The sequence below is a fragment of the Chanodichthys erythropterus genome, chromosome 8, assembly GCF_024489055.1.
Source record: "Chanodichthys erythropterus isolate Z2021 chromosome 8, ASM2448905v1, whole genome shotgun sequence".
NCBI lineage: Eukaryota > Metazoa > Chordata > Actinopteri > Cypriniformes > Xenocyprididae > Chanodichthys > Chanodichthys erythropterus.
This window is the reverse complement of record NC_090228.1, coordinates 4,269,971-4,296,028: the sequence shown is the minus strand read 5'-3', so window position 1 is coordinate 4,296,028 and position 26,058 is coordinate 4,269,971. Positions and strand designations below refer to the sequence as shown.

The 26,058-nt window shown below is 38.1% G+C and overlaps 2 protein-coding genes and 1 long non-coding RNA gene across 9 annotated transcripts; 1 reads left to right on the top strand and 2 right to left on the bottom strand.

Annotated features, from left to right (window-relative positions):
• The first annotated feature begins 375 nt into the window (after window positions 1-375).
• On the top strand, window positions 376-21,602 carry snap91b (synaptosome associated protein 91b). Its single transcript, XM_067391509.1, has 24 exons — window positions 376-1,269; window positions 3,785-3,927; window positions 4,536-4,611; window positions 4,744-4,846; window positions 5,322-5,415; window positions 5,580-5,691; window positions 6,783-6,889; window positions 6,978-7,019; window positions 8,081-8,142; window positions 9,340-9,345; window positions 9,435-9,447; window positions 9,537-9,652; window positions 9,762-9,841; window positions 10,947-10,961; window positions 11,295-11,459; window positions 13,030-13,128; window positions 16,220-16,291; window positions 18,779-18,901; window positions 19,681-19,705; window positions 19,823-19,889; window positions 20,740-20,793; window positions 20,874-20,978; window positions 21,087-21,186; window positions 21,501-21,602. The coding sequence occupies exons 1-23, from the start codon at window positions 1,140-1,142 to the stop codon at window positions 21,171-21,173; spliced, it is 1,896 nt and encodes a 631-aa protein (XP_067247610.1). The 5' UTR covers window positions 376-1,139; the 3' UTR covers window positions 21,174-21,186; window positions 21,501-21,602.
• Window positions 9,321-11,189, bottom strand: LOC137024213 (uncharacterized). The gene is made up of 3 exons (XR_010895663.1): window positions 10,450-11,189; window positions 9,757-9,848; window positions 9,321-9,671 (listed from the first exon to the last, which is right to left on the bottom strand). It is a non-coding gene; the product is annotated as an uncharacterized lncRNA (long non-coding RNA).
• ccdc167 (coiled-coil domain containing 167) lies at window positions 11,400-26,029 on the bottom strand. 7 transcript variants are annotated; one of them, XR_010895659.1, is made up of 10 exons: window positions 24,964-26,017; window positions 24,575-24,669; window positions 24,421-24,473; window positions 23,016-23,123; window positions 21,048-21,220; window positions 20,854-20,967; window positions 18,177-18,231; window positions 17,121-17,558; window positions 16,188-16,418; window positions 11,400-11,519 (listed from the first exon to the last, which is right to left on the bottom strand). XR_010895659.1 is itself a non-coding variant. In XM_067391506.1 (5 exons), exons 1-4 carry the CDS (start codon window positions 25,012-25,014, stop codon window positions 23,020-23,022), a joined length of 303 nt encoding a protein of 100 aa, XP_067247607.1. In that variant the 5' UTR covers window positions 25,015-26,017; the 3' UTR covers window positions 22,494-22,627; window positions 23,016-23,019. The 7 variants fall into 7 exon arrangements, 3 of the variants coding, with proteins under 3 accessions (XP_067247606.1, XP_067247607.1, XP_067247609.1); XR_010895661.1 differs by having other exon boundaries at window positions 16,188-16,398; XR_010895660.1 differs by lacking the exon at window positions 17,121-17,558.
• Between the last annotated feature and the right edge of the window lie 29 nt (window positions 26,030-26,058).

The window sequence follows — 26,058 nt, the reverse complement described above, 5'->3', positions numbered from 1 at the left end:
TCTATAATTAGAAAAATAATCCATAGTGTTGAAGTGTCTCCACCTAGTGGTCGAATGATGAAGCTGCTTTTTTTACATTTAGTCACTAGAGTTGTAGTAGACATGCAGAGGATCATGCTATTCCATATTGTCTTTCAAGGATCCAAAATTGCAAGGCGAAATATAGCTTATGCAATTCACAGAGCACAAAAGAATAAAACACAAGAAAGTCTAAAAATGTAATAGAATTCTCAGACAAAGCTGAAGAGTATGTGATTTTCCTCCATTCAGGTAATTTCACTGAAAACTCGTGACAGAGAATGTACCTCTGTGCTCAGGGAGTAGAATGCAGACAGATGAACCGTGAACGCGCACAGACCCCTTAAAGGCGCGTGACAGCTTGACGCCGCTTCCCTTTAAGAGCCTGTTATGCGTCACCTGACCAGGTCCACCGACAAGGCAGGACCTTAACCTGCATTACCACAAAAATAAGCAACTGAATATTCAAGATCTACACGATATATCACTGAAACGTGAACAATTACGTGTCTTCATACCCTCGCCCTTGAAAAGGCTTGAAAAAGACACGTCATCAGCACCATCATCATCCGACCCGACGGGAAGGACACACGGGCTTTGACCGAATATTACCGAGGCTCCGGAATCCCGAACAGGTTTATAGTAAAGGATTAACCAACGGAACGTTTTTACAACTGGTTTTTATGCGTTTATTTAATTAATTTAATTGAAAAAGGGACAAGTTTAACGCAAAACGCTCTGTCGTTTCGGTTAGATGGGGTTTTTTAATGCATATACTAATCAAAGGTGACAGTGTACTGTATTAATTTGATTAATTATTTCCTACTAGAGCCAGAAAATAGCTCGGCGTAGGGCGTTACGTAATAGGGGCATTATCCATGGTGCTGAAACCAACCCGTGCATAGACTCCACGTTTTGTAGAATTTAATATATTTTTGTGCTTTTGAACACCATTTCATGCGCTCTGGTTGGAAACCAAAAGGAGAAATTGACATTGTCGGTTTCTAAAAAGCCACCTTGGATTCCGTCTCTTTTTTTTGTCGGCGAATATCATATGCATTTCGACTGTCCTTCCCCCTGAAGTTGATTCTTGAGGTGGTTGTCGACGCTACCGGGAGAAAATGTCGGGACAGACTCTGACGGATCGCATCGCCGCGGCGCAGTACCAGCTCACCGGATCCGATGTGGCTCGCGCCGTTTGCAAAGCCACCACGCACGAGGTGATGGCGCCCAAGAAGAAGCACCTGGATTGTAAGTGAGACATTTCTGACTCACCCTCATTCCTCGACGCGTTCAGTCTCACTCAGACCTGGCGCTGTCCACTTCAGCACCACACCGCAGGCCAACGCGTAGTGTATATGCATGGCTTCTACTCAGTGAGGTTGCTTGCTACTAGTTGCAATTCTGTAAATGCAAAACGGTGCATGTAATATAAGGAGTGTGTTAGTGTGTCTAGCTGACTGAATTTATTGTTAAGGCAAACTGACAGCACAGAACATACCCTGAAGTGTCTTTATGTGGGTGGTGTGGTCTGGAACTGAGAGGGAGAGACAGAAGCACAGAAGACAGAAGGGAAATCAACTGCATTTAGACAGGACGGAGAGGCTACAAGGCATCTTCGTGTCGCCCTCGAGCTCTGTGTCCTGCAGGAGAAGGCCTTCTGAATTATAAATCGATCAGCCAAAGCATGCATGTATTATTTACAAAGCCAAAGGTGAGGACACTGGTATGCAAGCAGAGGAATCTTGTGTGTAAATATCAGCAATCCCTTCAACAGGGAATCACACATGATGCTTTTGTGCGTAAGATGTGTCCTGATTTCACAGGCACTCCCAAAATCCATAGATTCATAAATCCGCTTGGCACAGTTTAGCATTGTTGGCCTGTCTACAGAAAGCAACACATTTTACTTTTGTAGTATCAGGTGTTTTATGACAAGAAATTAGTTTTTGTCTGTTGAATTGGAAGGCCAGAGGGGTGGTGGTGAGGTTGTCATGGAAACTGAAGTAGATTATTGGGAAAGGGGGAGGGGTGAGTGACATCATGATGACATGGTATCAGTTTGCACGAAAGGGTCTTCAGACAGGCAGCACTTGCTTTGAATTAGAAAAGTCGCAGGACAGCAAGAAAGTCGTAGATTGTTAGTTTAACCTGGTTGTGCTGCTCATAGGAGTTTATTTAAATATTAATGCCATCACCGTCTTCTTAGGATTAATTTGTATGCTCTTGCATCATGTACCAATGCACATGATTGGCAGAGAGTTTAGTCATGTGCTCATACTGATGGTGCATGTGTGTGTGTGTTTGTAATGTGTCTGTATTTACACTGTCTGTAATCCGGTCACATGAGCAATTCCATAATCCCAGTGATCTGCACCTGCTCACATAGTCATAACCTATATGTACAGACTGCCAAAACAGGGACTGCTGTGCCATATACTTTAATATATTGTGACGTTACATATAGCAACATATTGCATTAGTGGAAACACACACTGTATCTCAGTGTGTTCTAATCTGGACTATTCTTGGCTTCTTAACGCCACTGCAGTGTGCTCTCTAGCAGCCATGACTAACACATTGGCACCCTGAGCACAACGTTATATGGATTTTAAGAAGATCTCCTGTTGGGAAGTATGTCAGGGACGTAATGCACTCCCAAATCCAAACAAATAAAAAGAACATATATTTTGTTTAAAGAAAATCAATCCTGTTTTAGGACTACTGGGATTTGTTTTGCATTATTACATTAATTTAATAACAGTTAAACACATTTTCCACCAAATTTCCAAATGTGAAAAGTAACGATGCATCTTTTAAAGGATTAGTTCACTTCGGAATTCAAATTTCCTGATAATTTACTCACCCCTATGTCATCCAAGATGTTTATGTCTTTCTTTCTTCAGTAGAAAAGAAATTAAGGTTTTTGAGGAAAACATTCCAGGATTTTTCTCCATACAGTGGACTTCACTGGGGTTCACTGAAGGTCCAAATGTCAGTTTCAATGCAGCTTCAAAGAGCTCTACATGATCCCAGCTGAGGAATAAGGGTCTTATCTAGCAAAATGATCTGTCATTTTCTAAAAATAAAAATGGTGAGATGGCGTGACAGCAGCCAAATTTATTTGCGCCAGAACGTGCAGCGTGCGCACATAAATCCGCCTCTCGGAACTAAATTAAGTTCTTTTCCACTGATTATTGTGCTTAAACTGTCAAATACACACAAAATAATGTCAAAATGCCGGTCTTGGCGAGTATTTACATAAACATAGCCAGTTATGTTGTAAATGATAGTAAACAGTTGAGAAAGAAATTGCATGTGTAACAGTATATTGGATCGGTGCTTCAGGTCTTAAAGTGACAGCAGCCTAATATACCTGCTGCAAAATTATGAGATGATATTAAAAATATCTATGTGGCAGTTTTCCCCCATGGTATCAATGTTGAAATTGTGGCCGGTGAAAATGCTGAGTGGCTAGTAACTTTGGGAAACCACTAGTCACAGTGGCTGGTGAGCAAAAAAGTTAATGTCAAGCCCTGCTTGGGCTACAGGGTGATAGCTGATGTATGTTGTTACATGCAAGAAAAATGCACAGGCATATTGTTGTTTGTCTCCGTGGGGCTGTTTCTTGCTTCCTAAATGCAATTACTGTTATGAATTTTCCTCTTGAGAATCTGTCTGCTGGTTCAATAATCATAAAACTTCATCCCCATTGCAGTATGTAGCGCTGTGGTGGTAAATGTGTAAATGTGTGTTTTGTGTGCAGATCTGATCTCAGCCACCAACGAGACAAACGTGAACATCCCTCAGATGGCTGACACACTATTCGAGAGATCCACTAATGCCAGCTGGGTGGTCGTGTTCAAAGCTCTAACCACGACCCACCACATCTGCATCTACGGCAATGAGGTAAAGCAATACATCACCGTATAAACTTTATTCCTTCTAGTATCTTTTTATCAAGTTTAAACTAAAACTCACAGATGTACTAGCTTCATTTGACGTAAGAGAAGAAAACTGCATGCAGGATTGCATTTGCTTTTATCAAGTTCAGAGTTCATTAGGCATTTTGAGAATATGCAATAAAAAATGCAATAAAATGGACATCTGCATCGACAGAAATGAGGTGAGGTATACATGAGTGATGTATTTACTATGAAACTAAGGGTGTGTCTCAATCAGCTTCCTAGTCCAGTATTCAGGGCACTGATCAGGGAGTCGGCCATTTTAGGGGCTTTATCAATCGCAAAATCCTTCCAGCGCAAAATGCAGAATGCGAGCAAAATGCAAAATTTCTAGGGGGAAACGCAAGACTTTTGTTAGAGAACGCAAAATCATTGTCATATATTTTTTCTCCCATCCCACATTTTTTCCACCACCATGTCCCTTTAGGGGCTCCATAGAAAACAGCATGGAGGACTGCATTTGCTTTTATCAAGTTCAGAATTCATTAGGCATTTTGGTATAAAATAAAATTATGTGTGTTTGAGAGATTTGTCCTTTTTAAATCCCTGCAGAGATTCATTCAGTATTTGGCTTCAAGGACTTCCTTGTTCAATCTCAGCAACTTTATTGACAAAACAGGCTCCCATGGTGAGTTTCTATACATTTGTGTGTAAGTTAAATGTCTCATAAACTTCTATCAAATGTCACTTAATTTGTGTTTAATAATTCCATGAAATACTTTAAACTAATAAAGCTGTTAATTCCTTTTCTGTCTCCAAGGCTATGACATGTCTACATTCATCAGGCGATATGCACGGTACTTGAATGAGAAGGCATACGCTTACCGTGCGATGGCCTTCGACTTCACTCGAGTTAAAAAGGGGTACGTCGATTGATTTCCGGAATAGAAGGCCACATTTAGACACTAGCTACTCCAAGTTATTCAATATTATGTCAGAGTACATTTTAGATAGCATGATGTTGTTAGAAACACTTTGAATTTACTCCCCCAGTTTATAGATCACAAAGTGAATGTCATCTCTGAGTTAGAGCGAAAGAAAGGATGGTTTTTCAGGACTCAGCAAATATATGCAATCATTCTTTTGCACTGAACTATTTCTCCTGTGTGTTTGTGGTCCTAGTATTCCCCACATTATGTCCCCATGAGGAAACAAGCTTATAAATCATACAGAATGATCTTTTTTGAAAATCTAAAATAGCAGAAAGTTTTCTGTGATGGGTAGGTTTAGGGGTAGGGTTAGTGTAGGGGGATAGAATATACTGTACAATATAAAAACCATTACGTCTATGGAATGTCCCCATAAAACATGGAAACCAAACTGTGTGTGTGCACTCAGAGCTGAAGGTGTGATGAGGACTATGGCTCCTGACAAGCTCTTGAAGGCCATGCCTGCCCTGCAGACTCAAGTGGACACACTGCTGGAGTTTGACGTGAGTAACACCTCGTACAACATCTGGGACCTTCTGTGAAGATGTCCCATTAACTGAGACTGAGCATTATTTTTTATGTTGTTGTTGTTGCCAGAAGCACAAGATTAAATTTTATTGTTCACATTAATGTTTTAAATGCTCTCTTTTTTCTTTTTCCCCCTCAGGTTCATCCTAAAGACTTGAACAATGGCATCATAAACGCAGCATTCCTGCTTCTCTTTAAGGATCTGATAAAGCTCTTCGCCTCCTACAATGATGGCATCATCAATTTATTAGGTATGTGATAATGATCATTTAATATAGATGATCTCAATCTCTGAACTACAATTCATCTTACCATATTTTAAACAATTCTTAAAGCCTTTATGTATAATGCATTGTTAAGGTATTCACAATATATGTTGTAATCAATGTTGAGGAAAGTTACTTTTAAAAGTAATGTGTTACAATATTGTGTTACTCCCTAAAAAAGTAACTAATTGCATTACTTAGTTATTTTTATGAAAAGCAATGCATTGCATTACTTTTGCCATACTTTTTCTCACCTTGGTTGGGCTTGCTTGTTTGATTTTTAACATAAAAATACATACAAAGTTATATTTTTGGCAAATGTAAAGACCCTTTCATACTAAAAGTGAAATGAATAAGCCTTAGGCTTAAGAAAGTGCAATCTTGCTCCCGATTTCTCTCAACATGGGGACAGGAGAGCTGTCAGACTATAAATGGGAAAACAAAGTGTAACTTGTGATACTTTTTTGAAAAAGTAACTCAGATATTTTGTTGTAAATCTAAAAGTAATGTATTACTTCACTAGTTACTTGAAAAAAGTAATCTGATTACATAACTTGTGTTACTTTTAATGCATTACTCCCAACACTGGTTATAATGCATTAATCTTTTCATAAATAATTATAACCAAAGTTAAAATGCATTTCCCTTGAAACAGTAAAGTAGAATAAAGTAGAATCACAAATACTTCTGATGTAATTGCATTAAATACTGTATAGATTATAGAACAATTCTATATAAAACAATAGTGGAAATTAAACGTCTAATGATAAAATGTATGTTCTTAATGAAGACCCCTTTAAATACTTTAGTCAGTTCAAGAATAATTATTTATTTGAAAGAATTAAAAGAGCAGTTTCATGTCTATCCTTGTATTTTTCAACTGGTCGAGGTTGATAGTAATTAGTAATAAGTAATGTTTACTTTTAGAGAGAGTAATTAGTAATTACACTGTTGAAGATGTAATTAGTAGCTAGTAATTAATAACTTACTCAACACTGATTACATATAAAGCCATAAGTAAAGTGTTACCCAGTTCTTATATCCTGAAGGCTCTGATTTGTTTTTTGCTTCTACAGAGAAATATTTCAAAATGAAGAAGTCCGAGTGCAAGGATTCTCTGGAGATTTATAAGAAATTTTTGACCCGGGTTACCAAAATTGCAGAGTTCATGAAAATTGCTGAGGTAAGGCCAGAAAAAGAGATTTTTAAAGTCAAATATATTTCCAGAATATCAATTCACTTAGAATATAATTATTGTGTTTCTGTTGCAGCAAGTAGGAGTGGATAAGAATGACATCCCTGACATCTCTTATGTAAGTTACTATTATAATACTCCATTGACTCAGAGAAAACAGACATTCGTCTTTTCATATGTGCCAGTTGTTGGCGTGTCACTAACTCTAAAGTAAGAAGAATCAGGCCAAGTATTGATCTCTTGATGTCAACGGATTGTGAAAAATCTAGTCTACCTTTTAAAATAATTAAGTAAAGCTGGTGTGAGTGTGATCGAGCTTTTCATCCATCCTAACCGAGCGTCATGGGAATTCCCAGTGTCTGCACCCCCGCGTAGTTGCCGACCTGGCAGATTCAGACAACGAAGACTGTCCCTTTAAAGACTGCCGCAACGAAGAGCCGGTAACCATGGCGACTGATATGGGACGCAGTATGCATCTCAGTGCATTGCTTTTACCTGCTTGTTCAGAAGCCCTTTCTGTGTGAGCTTATTCACAAAACAGTACCGCTGTGTCCGAAATCACATACTGTATAGTAGGTACTATATTTGGTTTGAGACTTGCTTTGCGACCATTAAAAAAGTATAGTATAAACGTGTGTAGTGTGAATAAAAATTCAGATGTACTATATCTGTCATGTTGTGACTGTCATGTGACTTCACTTGCTCACAAACTCTCTCCCGTGGCCTCATGGGATAGTAGTGTCCATCGAATGAGCATTTCGGAAGTTGTAGGTCTACTTTTCAGCTGCCTACAGTATAGTGTGGGAGTAGGCATATTCGGACATAGCGTGTTTTTGTATAGGCTGGTGGTTTTTAAACATTAAGAACTCATATAAGATGAGTTTCTGCCTTTCATTTCCTAAAAGGTGTCCTTAAAAGGCAAATAATATGTAATCTTTTTGTTCAAGAGCTGGGTAAAGCAATGCATTGAGGTCCAGTTCCGTCTCACAGTTTGTGCAGTGAGCTGATTTTGCGGTGCTGTGAGGAGTGGTTTCCTCTGCAGGTTTTGGTGTGGTGTTTTATTGTTTGAATTTGCTGTGAAAACTTGAGAGATTTTGACATCAAATGTGCTCTGATGGTTTTTGTACTGTCATTGTATTATTCATCATGTTTGTATGTGTTTTATTCTGCTGTTCTCAGGCTCCCAGCAGTATTCTGGAATCACTGGAGACACATATGAACAGTCTAGAAGGGAAGAAAGGGTATGAGACCCCTGAACTCTTTCTAAATCACTTTAAATGTCAGATGGGAAGTAACTCTGAACTTGTAAATCTAATGTTGCATGCTAGATTGAATAGAAAAGCCTGAGCAAGGCACATGACCATGGTTGGTCACCGTGATTATGTTAGGTTGATCCTAGAACAACATTCCTGTCTGAAAATATAGCTTTAACCCTTTCCCTACCACTAAACCTAACATCCTTACAGGGGTCCTTGATTATGATTTCACTTTTTTAGAGATATTTTATTTGACAGAAATTGCCTTTTAATGACTACAACAAACGGATAGTAGGGACTACAATGAGCTTCTTTCCGGGTTGTTGACATCACAAACCTCCAAATTTACATAAACCCCTCCCCGAGAACACGCAACAAAGGGGGTGGGGCCATGTTGGGCTGCTTTAGAGAAGAGGATGAGTTGTTGTTGTTGCCATGTCATCATTTTATGAAGGGCTGCTTCACAAACGAGGGTCAATTCAACAAAAGATTAACATGACAGCACATGCTAGTGGATGAGTTGAATCAACTCCACAGCAACTACATAAATTTATCCACTAACCATTCAGAAACGTCCAGTTTCATTTTAAAAGTTGTAACTTCTTCCTGAGTCTCTCCATCAGTGTCGACTCCAGCATTGTAAAGCTGAACACTGTTAGTGACAATCCTCATTTTGGCTGTGTGAGATTCTCCAGTTTTGTTGTTGTTGAGCTGTTAAAGCTCCGCCCTCTTCTGGAAAGGGGACCGGGAGCAACAGCTCATTTGCATTTAAAGGCACACACAAAAGTGTGTGTTTTTGCTCACACCCAAATAGGAGCAAATTTGACAAGCTATAATAAATAATCTGTGGGGTATTTTGAGCTGAAACTTCACAGACACATTCTGAGGACACCAGAGACTTATATTACATCTTTTGAAAAGGGGCATAATTGGTCCCCTTTAAAATCAGAGGGAAAGGAGGCACTTAACCCTGGTTGTAAGTTTAGATATGACATAAACTGTAAACATGTCCCTCAAATCTGATTGGTTGACTGGAATGCTGATCCAGGAACATATTGTACTTGCTGAAATCACTTTCACCAACCATGGCTTGTCTCTGCAGTTATTGTACTGTACATCTCTAACTAAATAAATATGAATCCTAATTTATGTTTTTTCCTTCTCTTGCCATGGTTTGTTCAGGGAAGGGTGAGTATGTTTTAAATAATCTCATCAACATTGTCATCAGTTTTGTTATTTTATATAAAATCATTAATGTCTCTATTTGTGTCCTTCAGGTCACCCACAAAGGTAAGTCAGCACGTCATTTGTTTATCGTTTTGATTTTGTTTATGGCTCTCACACACATGCTTAACCTTTAGCTCTGTGTTATGTTTTAGGGATCACCCACCAATAACGTGTCTCCAACCTCCACTCCCGCCAAATCTGCTGCTGCCGTCCCCACTTTGGAGCCGCCGCGCACCGAGGCCGCACCTGTTGCCGAAACTGCCACTGAGTGAGTGTTACCATGCTTCCTATAGGAATAAAATGCTAATCAAAACAAAACATGATATCTGACTGTACAGCTTTCATATGTTTATAAAAGTCTGTCTGTCTCACTGTAGTTCTCTTCTGGATCTGGACCCATTGTCTTCCTCTGGACCTTCTGCAGGAGGAGCATCAGCTGCTCCCACATCTTGGGGAGGTACAGTCTAAACACATACACACACATACATAACCAAGCCAAACCAAAACCCAAAATTGCTCAGACAAAAAAAAAAAGAAAGAAAAAAAGCCCTTTCCGAAGGAGTAAGCTCAGATGCATGGCTATGCTGATGTCGGACTTAAAAATCTTGGGAGTATATGTGCTAGCATGCTCAAATTGGGTTAATTTAACATGAAACCATAACATATTTATGATAATAACTGATCTTATCAGCATGAAACAGCATTCACAAGCCATTTCACTTCTGTAATGTGACATATTTTAGAGTGAAACAGGTCATCCAGCAAGAAAAATTGATTAAATCATGAATGTGGTCTCAATGACATCAGCTATAAAGAAACGTTAAAATTATGAAGAGAACATTTGCAATAACATGCACCAGTGAATTTTTCATGACAGGAAAAGATTTGTTTTTTTTTTACTTTCTTTAGTGCGAAATGTTGCTGTTCGAGCATGAAAAGGTCTTCAAAAGCACTTCTCTATATCAGTGTCACTGTTTCCTTTCTTGAGTTTTCTTCCGGGAATGATATATGCAAAATAAAGAGGCAGGGCCTGGTTGAGTTAGTTAGTAGTGTGTTGAAACTCACGGTTATGGTAGGGGGCGGGACATTTCCCAAAAACCCCAATCACATCACACTGTTCCAGCTGACCAATCAGAGCACATTGTGCTTTTCAGAAGAAGGGACTTCATAGACAGGAACTAAACAGAGCGTTACTGACAGACTGGGAAGAGAGGAACTGCAACAATGTCAAATATGTGAAAACATTTTTTAAACATTCAAGCATGAAAACCTACTCTAGTAGACTAAAACAAAATCAACACTTTGTAAAAGGGCACAATTTGACCTCTTTAATAAAGTAAATTGTATCTATTTTAATTTCATATTGCTCAATGACAAAACCAAACTTGCCGCAAATGGAATGTCCAGAACACATTCCAAAACCAGACCTTTAACACACAAACTTCCTAAAACCTTAAAGCACCTGTTTTACATTCCTCATTACAAACTCTTAATGAATGCATAACCCAATTTGATAACCAGATCTTTCTCTATCTGTCTCTGATGGGCCGCTGTCACATCAGATCTGCTGGGGTCAGGTAAGCATTGTTGGCTTTTTATTTTATGTTAGATGTGTTTTCATGTGATTTGATGTGTTAAATGTCTCATCCATTTTATTAAACATTTTGAACACTTATTATGGTTCATCTGGGAAATTGAAATGATCTATATATGACAAACCTAGTCTCCTGAAAGCCTTTTAGAGTGAGAATCCATTTAACCTCAGTCTTTGCTCAGTAGAATCTCTCTCTTTCTCTTTCTCTTTCTCTTTCTCTCTCTTATGCTCTTGCCCTCTTCTTTGGTTCCTTTCCTGGTTATCTGTTTATTTACGCTGTGTATATATTGGTCCGTTTGGGGGCGTGGCTATGCAGAAATAGGTTCCCTTACTACAGAGACTCTCCTACCTGACCCAACCCTTGCCGTAGACTCCAACTCCTCAGCCACGCCCACCACCACAGCCGCTGAGGCAGCCGTTTCTTTGGCTCCTCCTCCTTCCGCTGCCGGTGCTTCCTCCGGTTCAGCGGATCTCCTCGGAGGTCAGTAGTGAGGTTTCTTCCTTAAGAAGATTTTTCTGGGAGAAGAGGCTGTGCCACATTCTGAAACAGAGGAACATCCCAGCACAGAAATTAAAGATCAGATCAAAATCACAGTTTGTGCTGTTTCATTTGTGGCATTTGTGATGTCTGTAGTCATCAGTGATCCATTTCTGTCTGCTGTAGAAATCTAGATATTCTCATTTCCTTTATATCTTCCATGCTGCAGTTTTTATTTGACATTTGTTTGCTATCAATTCTCCACAAGATCTTGTGTTAAAATTACATATATGAATTATAATCATTTGATTATTCTTATGTGTAGCTGCATTTTCAGACTGCACAGTAAGATTAATCAAGCTTTCATTTAGTTTTACATTCAGCGAATGCAAAAAGGTTTAACGTTAGCATGAAATCAAAACCGACCCATTTTACTTTCTAATACATGTTCCAATAATACATGAGCAAGTTCTGTTAACTCTTTCCCCGCCAGCGTTTTTTTTTTTAAAGTTGCCAGCCACCAAGAGCATTTTTGATAATTTTCACAGAACTTTCATGGTTCCCAAAATATTTTTTTGTATGAAATCATGCAACATATATATATATATATATATATATATATATATATATATATATATAAGAACATAGCCTCTGCTTTAAAATTTGTTAGCTTCATACATTCTTTTTCAACACTTCAATGTAGTTAAGTTTCATAAAAAAGCTACATATTGAACAAAAAGCTGAGAAAATCATGTTTTGTTTTTTTTCAAAAACTACAACGTGCATAAGCAATGCTTTTATCACTTGTTTCTGCTCCTTTTTTGCCTGTGTTTTGATCTGGAGATTCTCTACTCTTTCAGAAGATGTGTAATAGCGCCCCCTACTGTATAACAGTGAAAACATGGAAAGCTGGAAAATCCTTTCAAAACGGAAGGAAAGCGTTGTCTCATAAATGATGGAAAATTCTGTCAATGGCGGGGAAAGAGTTAAAAAGAAAAAAAAAATGTAATGCATTTTACATTGATAAGATCAAGTTTAATCCTACTTTCGTATGGTTGAATATCCTGGAAATATGCTATGTTACTAAAGTAAAATGCGTTATGAATATTTCATATTAACAAAATTGGTCAGAATTATTATATAGTACACTCTTAAAAATAAAGGTTCCAAAAGAGTGTTTATAGAGTGATGCCATAGAAGAACCATTTTTGGTTTCTCAAAGAAACTTTCATTCAACAGATCTTAAAAAAAAAAAAAAATCTTAGTGTGAAGAACATTTTAATAATCTAAAGAACCTTTTTCCACTATAAAGAACCTTTTGTGCAGTCAAAAGGTTCCATGGAAGTTAGAGGTTCTGTCTTTATTTTTAAGAGTGCGTGTTATTTTAAGTATGCAGGACATAATTTAAAATATTTCTGTGCAAAAGGTCTTTTTTTCCTGAAATTTGCATGACACTGATGTCTATCGTTTCTTTCTTTCTATGCTCTCTACTCTTTCTGTTTCCTCTGCCTCCTTTCATCCTTTTCTTTGGCTATTATCCATCAACCTTTGGCCCTTGTGTGCGGTACTCCAGACATGTTTGCGGCCCCTGCGGCTGAAACAGCTGCTGCTGCGGAGGGTGGGGCCTCAGCAGCCACGCCCACCCCTGCTGCCGATGGCAACGCGGCAAATGGTGGGTGACAACAGTTCAAGCACATATATGTGAGAATGTCGGTACATAATGGGTGAGAGAGCGAGTGTGTTTGCTTGTGATTGTTTTCATTTAGCAGTTTTAAGAAGCACATAGAGCCTCCTCTGCAGGCTCTGCCTCCTCTGGTCAGTCTTGAGTGTTTTGAATTGGCATCAGTGTTGCCGTGGAGATTGCTATCTGTGTTGCTAGGGAAATAGTCTTTGAACATTGGAGTTCGGTTCTCTGGGGGGCACAAGCAGATGTCGACTTGTTAGACAGGCAGCGTATCTGACAGATAATCAGCTCTAACTTCCGCAGAGAAAAGAAAATTCTTTGGAAAATTCTTTCTTCCTCATTCTTCCTTCTCTGAAGTTTCATCCTCAGGGTGACTTTATACACCTTAATTTTAATGTAAGAGCAGGTGCGGCTATTTGTAACTTGAATGTGCAAGGCTTTCGGTGTCATTCGCTTATTTTAAATGTACAAAAACAGCCCATTACGCTGTTTAATATTGCATGATTTACTATTTTTTTGGAGATTTACTATTTCATTCGCATGATTTAATATATCAAGGGAACAAATTAGTGTATTGTGCGCACGATTTATCCTACTATTTTTTTCCTGCATGTCATTTGCAGGGCTCCGTAGAAAATATATTATTCGCGCTTTGCAAAATAATAAATCACAACAGTCTCGGAGCCTTGAAGATGTTTTATGTTCACCCTCTTCACCCACTATAGATCCCTTCGCTCCAACGGCGGGTTCTGCTGATAACTCCCTTCAGTTGGACCTGTTCTCCCTGCAGCCAGTAGATGACAGTAATGATCTCTTTAGCTCAGTGGCGCCCACTACTGGCCAGACACCTGTCTCCACCTCCACTAGCGATGTAGCCCCCACTGCTTCCCCAGCACCGACGATAGACCTGTTTGCTGGTAAACCCCTTCAGCCAGAAATTTAGCATTTCCCACTTTTTAAAATCTGGAGTGATAATCTTTTCCTCTCCTACTATGTTTTTTTTTTTCCCTTGACTTTTAAGAGCGACAATTAAAAATATAAATTTAGTTTGATTTGCTTTATCTTATTTTTTCCCCTAGATTTTGATTGGTTTGGTTTGTGTTGTGTATTGTATTATTATTATTTGCTTATGTTTGTCTTTATAAATGTCATCTTGTTTTTAGGTTTTTTTGATCCCATGCCAGATTCAACTGTTCCCAAATCAGACCCTAACCCCAGTCTAGACCTGTTTTCAGCAGGTACACGCTGCAGTACATCCATCCACTCATTCCCTGCCTCACTTTACATTATTTTTTCTCCATTCTGTCCTTGACTGCTCAAGGTGAGCCAAATATGCTTCCCTCCTAGGGCAGTCGATGGAACTGTCCATCCGGCACACTCCCTCACCCCCTTGGGCCTTCATTTACTCCTTTTCTTTCCCAATCTCTCTGTCTGCGTTTTCTTGAACTGTCTCCAAGACCCATTAGTTACATTATCCCCACTTAGAGACATTTTTATTTTCACTTGTACCCTTGGGCTTTCTCTTATTCACCTGTCTTCGTCTATGAAGTAAACAGGTTCTGACCTAAAACTGATAAATCTTACGGGTTCAGTTGTGATATTTTAGTGTCCCTTTTACATAGATAGATGCATAAAGTTACCCTTCAAATACTGGATGTTATTTAGATGTCAACGAAACTCGTTCCTGTGCTATAGATGTGTTTCGTCCTCCTGCCGCTGCTCTATCTGCCCCCATGAGCTGGCCAGACAGTGGGGCAAATCTGGACCTGTTTGGGGGTTGGTAACAACCCAAGTGTGCATGATTTGCAATGGTTTGATTTGCATGTCTTGCTCAGATGGTTGCTGTGGATTCTGTTATTGGGAAATAAAGCTGTTCTGATGGTTGATGGACACCAGACAGCAGTTGTGAGAGATTCCCTGACCTGACAGGAAGAAGTGAAAAGACTTTAATAAGGTGTATGTGTGTGATTTTGTGGTTCTAAACACATGTGACTTTTATTTGTGTGCCCAGCTAACACAAATGTTCTAAGAACATTTTGCTAACGTTCCCATTAAGTTATGAAATCATTATTTTTTTATGATCTCTTAACTTTCCAGTTTTTTAAACAGGCTATATGTAAGAATTTTAATGTATGTATTGCTTTTTATTGCCAACATATGAACAGCTTGTAAGGAAACTTAAAAAACGAGACCTTCCCCGACTACCTAGGTTGTCTATGAAAGCCTGTAGAATGATTTTTATGTGAAGGACTTGAGGCATTTTTGCCAGGAAAATCAAAAAGGTGTGACATTTACGCTCGCTTCTCAGTGCCCTTTGACACATGAAATTAATGCTTATACAATGTTCAGGATAATGCAGAAAAAACTATTCTTTACTGTAATGTCAATGTGTCATGCAAAGAAAAGGGATTCAAACTATAAGTCTATAGTCTAGTGGTATTGAGAGGAAAGCGCACAGCACATATTTACATATTTACCTAAACATTGCTCTCAGTGTCTGGATTTTTATTAACAGTATATTGCTGCAAAGGTATTTCCAACTTCTTTTTACTTTTAAAGAACAAAAAAGTGCTTCGCAGTGAGTATATTTTAAGGCCTTCAGTCTCTTGTGTGCATGAGTACGAGCACGAGCAGTAAGTTGCTGGCTGCAGTTCACTTAATGGCCACCAGTGTCGCTAATAACAAGGGTTTCTGAATTCTACATATTGCCCCGTTAAATGTTTAAAAAAAAAATTTTTTCTTGGTTATGTTAGAGACAACATTAAGGGAATGCTCCATTTTATAATTCTGCAATCATTATGGGAATGTTACCTTTGAATGTTCTTCGAACCATCTGAAACTAATAAGTAGTAACATTTAAAAAAATTTTAGACAAACGTCCAACTAAACAAAACAGATAACTTTCGAACTAATGTTTTGTTAACGTTACTAAAAGAATGTTTGTACATTACAGTTCTGTTAGCTGGGTGATAACATTCTCTCTTTGTCTCTCTCTCTCTCTGGGCTTGACTCTCAGCGTAATGGCTTTGGCTCACTCAATCACTCACTTTTTTACCCTCATGCTGCGTGGATGGATCAGAATCTGCGGGTGCTGGTGAGGCCAAACCAGCCGCCCCGGCCGCAGCAAGCACGGGAGGAGATCTGATGTCAGGTACGTCTCCTGCAGCCCTCATGACTTCTTTCTTCATGTCATTTTCATGGTTTGTCCGGTGTTCAAAACAGTCAAGTTTACAATCTTCATAGCCCATAGCATGGAAACTGCAGCATGTTCACATACCCTTAGGAAAGACAAATCACAAATCAGATCTCAGTATTTTCTCAACGAAAGCAATGAGATTAGATCATGCACTTAAATTCAGCATGAAATGAATCCTATTTTTTAAATACATGTTATAGATCTTATTGTGAATAATGCGTCCATGCACAGTATGTTTCATTTTAATGGTTATTCAAAATGTCATAACTGGTGAAGACTTCTCTCTCGTGACATATGCAGGACTTCTTCAATCATTTAGTCTGCTTAAACTCCGCCAATGAAATCTCCTATTCGTCCACTTTTGAGAGCCACACCCACATCCAATCAACAACATCCAATTCAGTCAACATCCAATCAAAAACTGATGCCTAGAACCAAGTCCCTGCTCTACTTTTTTCCCATTTTTTTGATAATCCGTTACACTGACTTTATCCTACCTGATTTTTATTCTGAGAAAATTATTTTGTAATCTCACGTCTTTCAGAAGTGCTCAGATTCGCCAAAGTCTGTAATATATTTATGTAATCTACATTTATTCACTGAAACATAACTGAGAACTCAAATTAAGCTTTTTTTTATATATGTCATTTTTTCTCTGGTTGTATGACATTTTAACAAAGCAAAGGTGTTTTTTTGAGTGTTGATGTCAGTGTAGTGATGTGTGTGTGCGCTGGATATCGAGTCTAGACACGTTACATCTCAGTTGTGTTGTGGTGATACTGACATGTTGAGATGAGATCAGTGTTTCCATCTGTTTCTCTCATGCGTGGCGTTTATGTTCATCTCAGCTCTACATGGACAGAGAAAGCCTTCTTCCCGATGCCTCGCTGCTTAATTCTGCTCTCTCTTTTCTCTCATTCACTCACTCTCTTCTGTGCTCATCTGATCTGTTTCTTCTGCTTGATGACACTTTCTTCTTCCTGATCATGTTCTCTTTCATATGTTCTTTTTCCACTACTTCTTCCAATGTTTCAAATTCCCTCTTTTTATAATTTTTTTTTCCATTTTCCATCTCTTTCCCTCCATCTGGCTCTTGGGTCATTGCTTGCTTCCTCCTGTGCTACTGGTGAGTTCTGATGCTCCTACACCAGCTGCAATCCCACAGTGCATTGCTGCATTGCAGAACAGGGCTTCAGTGAAAACTGAAAGACTGCTAACCAAGCTAGATAAAGTATAAGATGGATAGATGAATGAATGAAAGTTTGGATGTTTTGCAAAGATCTCCAGTGTGTGATCCTGTGTGTTAACGTGTGTGTAGAAACTAATGGTAGTAAAGTGTATTATTAAGAATCAGTGCTCAGTAAGAGTTGTACAGGTTATTTTAGGCTTGTTTCATAACACATGCGTAAGCAGTAGTTACAGGATTCACACTGCACATGTAAGCAGTGCGACGCTGAGCCTATTTTTGCTGTGTTTAGTGGACAGAAAATATGTTGAAAATGCAATATAAACCTATTTATCAACACAATATTTTGCAATATAGCAGCAAAAAATAATTTTTTGAAAAAAGACAAATGTCATACTTGATTCCACATGCACACAAATGGCATTTCTATTCAGTAAATCTAACTATAACTATAAAAACCCTGTGTAAAAAATGTTATTTATAGTATTGAGCTCAAAGCACAAAGCGAGCTTTTGGTAGTAGTAAGTGCTGCCTATGCGTGCTGTGTGAAACAGGTCTTACACTTCAGGTGTATCAAAGATAAGATTAAATGTTATGATTGAATGAATGTTCAATGTGTCTGTGAGTGTAGTCGTGGTGTGTCTTATAACTTACATGACAGCGCTCAGCTTTCTTTCTTCCTGCTCTCATTCTTACACCATGTCTACACCTGCAACAGTTAGAAGTTGTCCACAACGGATGTGACAAAGTGACCTTTGCAAATACATTTGTTCTTCATAATAGTACGAGAAGAAGCGAGAGTCTATCGGACGTAGGCCGGTAAGAGCTGTGCCTGCAAACCTCACTCCGCTTATCTCAAGAGGCGCTCTAGCAACTGACGCTAGAAACTGTGGTCTTTACCCTCCTTGTTAGAGTGCCCGACTCCCATGCAGGCAGAACGGGGTTCGAGTCCCGCTTAGAGTGGGCGGTTCAAGCGAACTCTTGAAGTACGTCAGGAATAGAACGGGGCATCAGTTTACCATCTGGAATTTGTCACGTCGCATCCTGTGTAGACAGCATCACTGATTAGAATGAGTTCTATTTGCTTTTGTTGCATCGCGCTGCTTGCGTCTGGTGTAGACACAGTGTAGACACAAGATTTTTCTTGTACTGGTTGCCATAGTCATATACCCTGCATGAGGGTTTAGCTCCCGTTTCCTTACTATTACTGAAAAATAAGCTCACTATGTTTGTCTTACTCTTTACTTCCCCTTAAGCTTTCGATGGATTGGGTGATATGCTCATGCCAGCTATGGCTCCCCAGGCAACAGGGGCCTCCTCACCAGTCAAAACCATGGGAGGAGGAGACCTGGACTCAGCTATGGCCAACATGGCCAGCAGTAAGTTCCCATTCACTTTTAATTTGGTGTACCCGAAACTCATAGCCAAAATAGAACTAAGTTACTGCACTTTTAAAAATTTTAATAAGTTTCTTATTGGCTTCTATGATACCACACTCTTAAGGTTCCAAAAGGGTGGCTTCACAACGTTGATATATAGAAGAACCATTTTTGGTTGCCCAAAGAACCTTTCAGTGAACAGTTCTTTAAAAGATCCATTTTTATTTTCTTTATGGAACCATTGATGCCAATAAACAACCTTTATTTTTAATAGTGTGAAAGGTTCTATGGATGATAAAGGTTCTCACTCTTAAAAATAAAGGTTACAAAAGGGGTTTTATTCACAGAAGACCCTTTAGGGTTCTACTTTCATTGAACAGTTAAGAACCATATTTGTGTTTATATGAAGAACATGTTATTAATCTGAAGAACCTTTTTGTTCAATGGAAAGGTTCTATGGATGTTAAAGGTTCTAAGTCTTAATAATAAAGGTTCTTTATTGGCATTGATTGTTCCATAAAGAATCTTTAACATCCTTGGAACCTTTCCATCACACTTTTTTAGAATAATAAAATATTCTTCATATACAAACCTGTTCTTTTAAGAACTGTTCACTGAAAGGTTCTAATTGTTCCGATTAATGGTTCCATTGAAACCTTAATTGTTCATCACTGCGAAAAAACCCTTTTGGAACCTTTTTTTTTTTTTTTTTTTAGAGTGTAAGACTAGCTAACAATTGTAAGAATCTAAAGTTGTATAATCTGTGTCTGTGCTTTCAGATTTGGGAGCGGGGAACCAGAAACCGTAAGATACATTAACGTTCTACTCTCGATTTCACCATAATTTCTTACCCTCTTAAAATTCATATTTGTGCATCTGTTCCATCTCTATTTCTATCTCTATTTCTATCTTCTATCTCAGGGGTGAATCAGCTGGAGGGGCGAACTGGCAAGCGCAGGTACCCACCCCTAGCTGGGGCGTTACCATGGTAAATGTTGTGTTGTTCTGTAGAGGTGGAGCATGGGGGTGGAGTCGCATGGCTTTGAGCAGCATGGCACGGAGCCAATCACAAGCTTCCTCTTCTCCCCGCCTCTCTCTTTGCTCCTATCATCTGAATGAACAGGACTAAAGAGGCGGAGCTTTCTCGTATATGAAATTTAGGATTGAAATATTGAAACTCTTGAAAAATCAACTGTACATTTCTCAGCTTCTTTTTATAAACTGCACTGGTAACATTTTAAAATAAGGTTCTATTTGTTAACTACATTAGATAACATGAACTAATTCATTCTAAAGCATTTATTAATCTTAGTTCATGTTCATTTCAAAATGTACTAATACATTATTAAAATCAAAAATTGTATCTGTTATTATTACATTGTTATTACTTTGTATTTTTATTATCTAATGTTAACATAGATTAATAAATACTGTAACATAGGTATTGCTCATTGTTCCACTGCACTGGTTATTAGAGAATTATACATTTACAAAAGCATGTATCAAACTTTATATTGATAATCTTAATCTTACATACAATTGCATTTGTGTGCTTCAGATTCAGCAGCTTCAGATTCAGTCTCGCTTTAGGGCTTCAGACCTGTTATGGCTTGACAGCCGCTTCTCTCTCTTTGTTTGTTTTTTTATTATAAACATATATGCATGCACATCCCTTCTAAAACATTTAAATTGACACTTAAATCAAACTGCTAACCACCATTCCCGTGTGTTCCCTTCTGCGTGTCTGTGTGTCGTAGAGTCATTATGTTCAGGTGTTGTCCTGTTCTGTGTTGTTTGGTGTTAGTTAACCTTTCCCCCCATCCCTCCCACCCGCTTAGAATTCCCCTCTCGGGGTCTGTCCTGTCATGGGATCCCCGTCACCGTTTGGCATGGTAAGAGTGCGTGTTTATGTGTATGTGTGTGCGTGCAGCGTATGTGTTTGTTTCTCTTACCGTGTCTCTTTGTGATTCAGTCTGGAGCAGGAGCTGCTCCCATGATGCCTGGCTCACCGATGATGGCCACTCAACAACAAATGATGAGGCCACAGTTTCCGGCAGGAGGAGCCCCTGGACAACCGGTATTTTAGACATGCATGCAGCTGAATTTTTCATTTAGGCATTTAGACAAGAAATGCAGACACACATACTTAATTATTGCTCCCGTCATGTGTGCGTTTCCCACACAGATGTCTCCAGGAATGGCCCAGAGTCCCAGGAAGCCTCCCCCTTCTAAAGATCCTCTCGCTGACCTCAGTATCAAAGACTTCATGTAGATGAGCAGCTGGTGTAAGTTTAACTACAGCTAGAGCAGATGTGCAATCTGATGACAGGACACACAATGAGACACAAGCTGAAATTATGTTCTGCATCTGATGCATATCATTTTTAATATTAAGAATGTAGTTGAAAACAATGTGCTTGCATGAATAAAACATTAACATGAAACATGGGGCCGTACATGGTTCAATCAAAATGTAATCAATTTATAGTGATACATTTTTTATTAATATCTCTTATATATATATATATATATATATATATATATATATATATATATATATATATACTAAAACCTGTTTCTTTTTTTTTCTCTATTGCAGTTGTCACACTTATTGTGCAGCCCTGATGAATCAGACGTGTGTACTCTCTTCCGTTCATCACATTCTGGGCCTCCAGTCCCTCCTTCTCTCTCTCTCTCTTTCCCTCCCTGTCTGTTGTTGTAGCACAAACCGTGGACGTGACTAAGTACATGTGTGTACGTGTGTTTGTATTTCAATGTTCTCAGTTACTTCAGATCTATATATTTAAAAAAAATTACTATGAAGAGTAATGGCAGATGCATTCTTGAATGTGCATCTGCAGGTCTCTTAACGATAGATGTGCATTCATTTTTCCTGGCTCGCTTTCCGTGGGAAATCAAATCAAAAGTGTGACGTTTTCTGTGGAAAATGGTTTTTTGCTGTGGTAAATATCACTGGGCCGGTCTGTGTCATCATCAGTCGAGTATTAGTCATCTTTTGACCATGGAATAACTTCTGTGGGAACAATATCAGCGTATTACGAGTTAAGGTAGTGTCTCATGCACTGTTTCTTTTTATCAAAGCCCTGATTTTATTCTTTTTTTTTTTCGTATCTATATTGATTGAGTTACATGCAACATGTGACTATTCAATGAAAAAACATATGCATTTTAGAATATTTTAAAAGACAGATTGTTTTGAATATCCTTAGCCTTATTTTGAGATAAAAAGTTTGAATATATTTTAGTTATGTCAGAAGTTTACTTTGCATAGTACATGGCTAGTTAGTAAATCCCATTTGTACAAAGGTCTGTGTCCATCACAAGGCACTGTCTGAGCCGATCGAGTCCTGCTTGTATGTACAATATAATATGACAGCATGTAATTCCTCTGTTGTGCAAAGGGGACGCCACTGAGCCCGATCAGATTCTATCAGCAGCAAGTTCCTCAGCCGGTCTTAAAATAGGACTGAACAGAACTGGCTGGCAAGTGTTTTGTTGTATTGCAAGTGAGTGTTTGCTGCAAGTATCAAGGATATCAAAGGGACAAACAGCAGTTTAATGGGACAGTATTGCATTTTATTGATGGCTGTTTTTTTATTTCAATTGAACATTTTGTTGATAAATTTTATTTTTGGATGGAATAACACCCTCTGCCCCTCCCACCTTTGTGCATGTTAGTCCTGTTGAAATGCAATAAACAGTGATCTGGAGAGAAACACCAGAGAGTCATTATTGGGTAAATATCTATGGTTACACTGATGCTTTATAAACTGAATTTGTGATCTCATAAAGTACATAAGAGTTCCCAAAAATTAAGATCATATAAACATACATTTAATCCCCAATCTGTGTCTCTCTCTGATGCACAAGCATCTAATGTCACTCTGTTACAAAGCAAACATAAAGCAGTGTTCGGACAATCCAGGTTGCCGAAGCCAAGATGAAGATGGCACAATGTATTCATGGCTAAATCGACACTGACACTGACCACAACCTGTGAACAAACCAATGACGAGTGGAGACTGATGGTATGAATGGAATTTAGTCTCCCCATAGCTCCTTCTCAGTCAGTGTTTGGCATAATAGAAAATACCTCTTTAATATATGAAAGTGTAGTAGAAAAGGGCACTGATGGCTAACAGAGCGACGGACAGCATCATGTTCTTCCTGTTCTCTCCTCTCAGTACCTGCAGCTCCTTTTCTGAAGAATAAAACAAAAAAGATATCATACAGAACTGCTCTCCCTAATATGTTTTCAAGAAATTTGGTCATAATTCAATTACATTTGTTTTGTATTGCAACTTTCTGTAAAGCGTCCTTGGGTTCCTGAAAGGTGCTAAATAAATAAAACATTATTATTATTATTATTGTATGATTCATAACAATTTGAGGAAAATAGGTAAAGAAGTGTATTTGTGTAATCCACCAGGTATTATTATACAATTTAGAAGTGATTATTTAATTGGGCATGAAACGAAAGTTGCGACAGTCTTTTCTTCCCTATTGTGACGTATATCCACGTGAAACGGCTTATTAAACAAGAAAAAATGTAGGGTGGGACTTGATTTTGTCCATTAGGAATTGTTTGGATGGTTGTGGTTTGCTATTGGTCAATCTTATGTGAGTGACAAGTTGTCCCGCCCTCATGCCAGTAAACATGTCATCAGAGAAGAGAAGATGTCATTGCAAGAGGGAGGGGAAGTTTAAAGGGTTAGTTCACCCAAAAATGAAAATAAGGTCACTTCGTTCACTTCGTTTCACCTTGGTTCATCTTCAGAACACAAATTAAGATAAAATCCGATGGCTCAGTGAGGCCTGCATTCACAGCAATGACAATTCCTCTCTCAAGATCCTTAAAGGTACTAAAAACATATTTAAATCAGTGACTCGGAGTGCCAAAATCACATGATTTCAGCAGTTTAGCTGTTTGATAGGAGATCCGAATCACTGATTCGATTTGTAAAGCTCCGAAGCAGTGTTTTGAAATCGGCCCATCACCATATTGTTGAAAAGTCATTATTTTGTTTTTTTGGCGCACAAAAAGTATTCTCGTCAGTTCATAATATTAAAGTAGAACCACTGAAATCACATGAACTGATTTAAATACGTTTTTAGTACATTAATGGATCTTGAGAGAGGAAATGTCATTGCTCCCTATGCAGGCCTCACTGAGCCATCGGATTTCATCAAAAATATCTTAATTTTTGTTCCGAAGATGAACGAAGGTCTTACAGGTGTAGAAAGACATGAGGGTGAGTAATAAATGACATTATTTTCTTTTTTGGGTGAACTAACCCTTTAAAGATTACAAGGCTCATGAATAATATATATATATATATATATATATATATATATATATATATATATTCCTTAAAAAACAAGAATTGTTCATTTTTTATTTCATGTACGGTGACTTTAAATTCCACAACCAATGGACTAAATTTTCATTTTCAGACTGATGCATTTATACACCCCCAATCATTCCATAAGTGACTCACCATATTTCTGTATTCTTTCATTCATTATGGTCATCTCATCTTCCAGCGCGAGCCTGTCAGTACATGAAAAGACTCGTTTGCAACGTTTCTAGATTAGATTATACAGCAAAAAAAGCTTATGTCTGAAACACAGCGATATGTTTATCATAACCACCTGTCACTGTCCGAGAGCTGATGTTTTCTCTGTCTGAACTCTGCCCTCTCCAGGTTGTTTTTACAGTGTAATTTGCGCTCTTCAATGCGGTCAATCTATGAGAGCAAGTTATGAGCATCATTTCAATATGAGAACAGACATTTTCACATTACAGATAAGACCTGATGGCACAAAAACATTAAGTTAGGCGTTATTTTTAGTGCAGATACAGATTTTCCAATAAATTATATCTGGGCATAAATGTAACGTCATCATTCACTGACAATGTATAATGTATGAACGGTATGAACCAGTTGACAGACACAGGAATGATGACGTTACATCATTGACATATCCATATCTTTGGTTTCATACGCATAAACGTGCATGTCTATTAATATGACATTTACCTCGCTTGCCACACTTATTTTCTCTTTCTTCGTCGTCCTTGATTTACTCATTTTGGAGGGTCTGAGGATTTTAGTAAAGAGAAATCGTGGGAATACTTCCGCACACAATTCTCTCACTCACCACAGTCTTGCTTGTCGCTCTCAGTCTATGACGAGATTCATACTGCCACCTGCTGTCGGAGCGGTGACATTTCATATCAGACAAAGCAACATCCACACATTCGCTGAATAGGCTCAAAAAGTCTATTATAAATATAGTCTATATATAGTATTATAGTAAATATATATAGTATTATTGTAAATATAAATATAGTATTTAGATAGTACTTTATGTCGAACGTCACATGAACAAACAGGAAAACGGGTCTCATCGCATCCGCTTGTTGGAGAAAGAAAGAGCCGTTATAGATTTTTAAAGTAATCAGCTAACCTAGCTAGTTACTGTTATTTATTAAATTCTAATATCCGAATGTTAGCGAGAAGAGGAAAAATACAATATCAATATCAGTCTACTGTGCTATGGACATTGGTAATGATCCTGTCCCACATGAAAAAATACTATAGTAATTTATCGTAGGCTAAATAAATACTAGTGTTTTTGGACCTTATTACTATAGTAAAGTAGTTGTGTGTAATTCTATAGTTGCTATGGTAATATAAACACATTACTTTACCCAATATAGTACTAAGTTTTCTACAACTATAGGGTATAGCTTACTAAAACACACTACAGCTTACTGTACTACAGTATTTATTACAGTTTATCAGTTCACTATAGTTAACACCAGGGTTGGGGAGTAACGGAATACATGTAACGGCGTTACGTAATTAGGATACAAAAATCCAGTAACTGTAATTCGTTACACATCAAAAAACGCGATTGCTTAGTTTTAATAAGTTTTAAAAGGAACCAAAATGCTAAACATTAAAATTAAAGCAGAACAAACATAAACAGAAATGTTTGATCCTAGCTTGTTCAGTTTGGTTATGATCTGATGTGACTTTTATATTTTTAAGCTCTAAACAACAATGATAATAATATTGCAATAGATAATTTATCGGATTTGTAAAATATTTTTATTGTTTAGACCCATC

Excerpts from the sequence above, each read along its gene's own strand:
- snap91b (XM_067391509.1), top strand. The coding sequence starts at position 1,140 with ATGTCGGGACAGACTCTGACGGATCGCATCGCCGCGGCGCAGTACCAG. Across the intron at positions 5,416-5,579 it reads ACACACTGCTGGAGTTTGAC|GTTCATCCTAAAGACTTGAA; the intron begins GTGAGTAACACC and ends TTTCCCCCTCAG. Across the intron at positions 20,979-21,086 it reads GAGGAGCCCCTGGACAACCG|ATGTCTCCAGGAATGGCCCA; the intron begins GTATTTTAGACA and ends TTTCCCACACAG.
- ccdc167 (XM_067391506.1), bottom strand. The coding sequence starts at position 25,014 with ATGAGTAAATCAAGGACGACGAAGAAAGAGAAAATAAGTGTGGCAAGC. Across the intron at positions 24,670-24,963 it reads AAATAAGTGTGGCAAGCGAG|ATTGACCGCATTGAAGAGCG; the intron begins GTAAATGTCATA and ends TTGCTCTCATAG. Across the intron at positions 23,124-24,420 it reads TGAAAGAATACAGAAATATG|AAAAGGAGCTGCAGGTACTG; the intron begins GTGAGTCACTTA and ends TTTATTCTTCAG.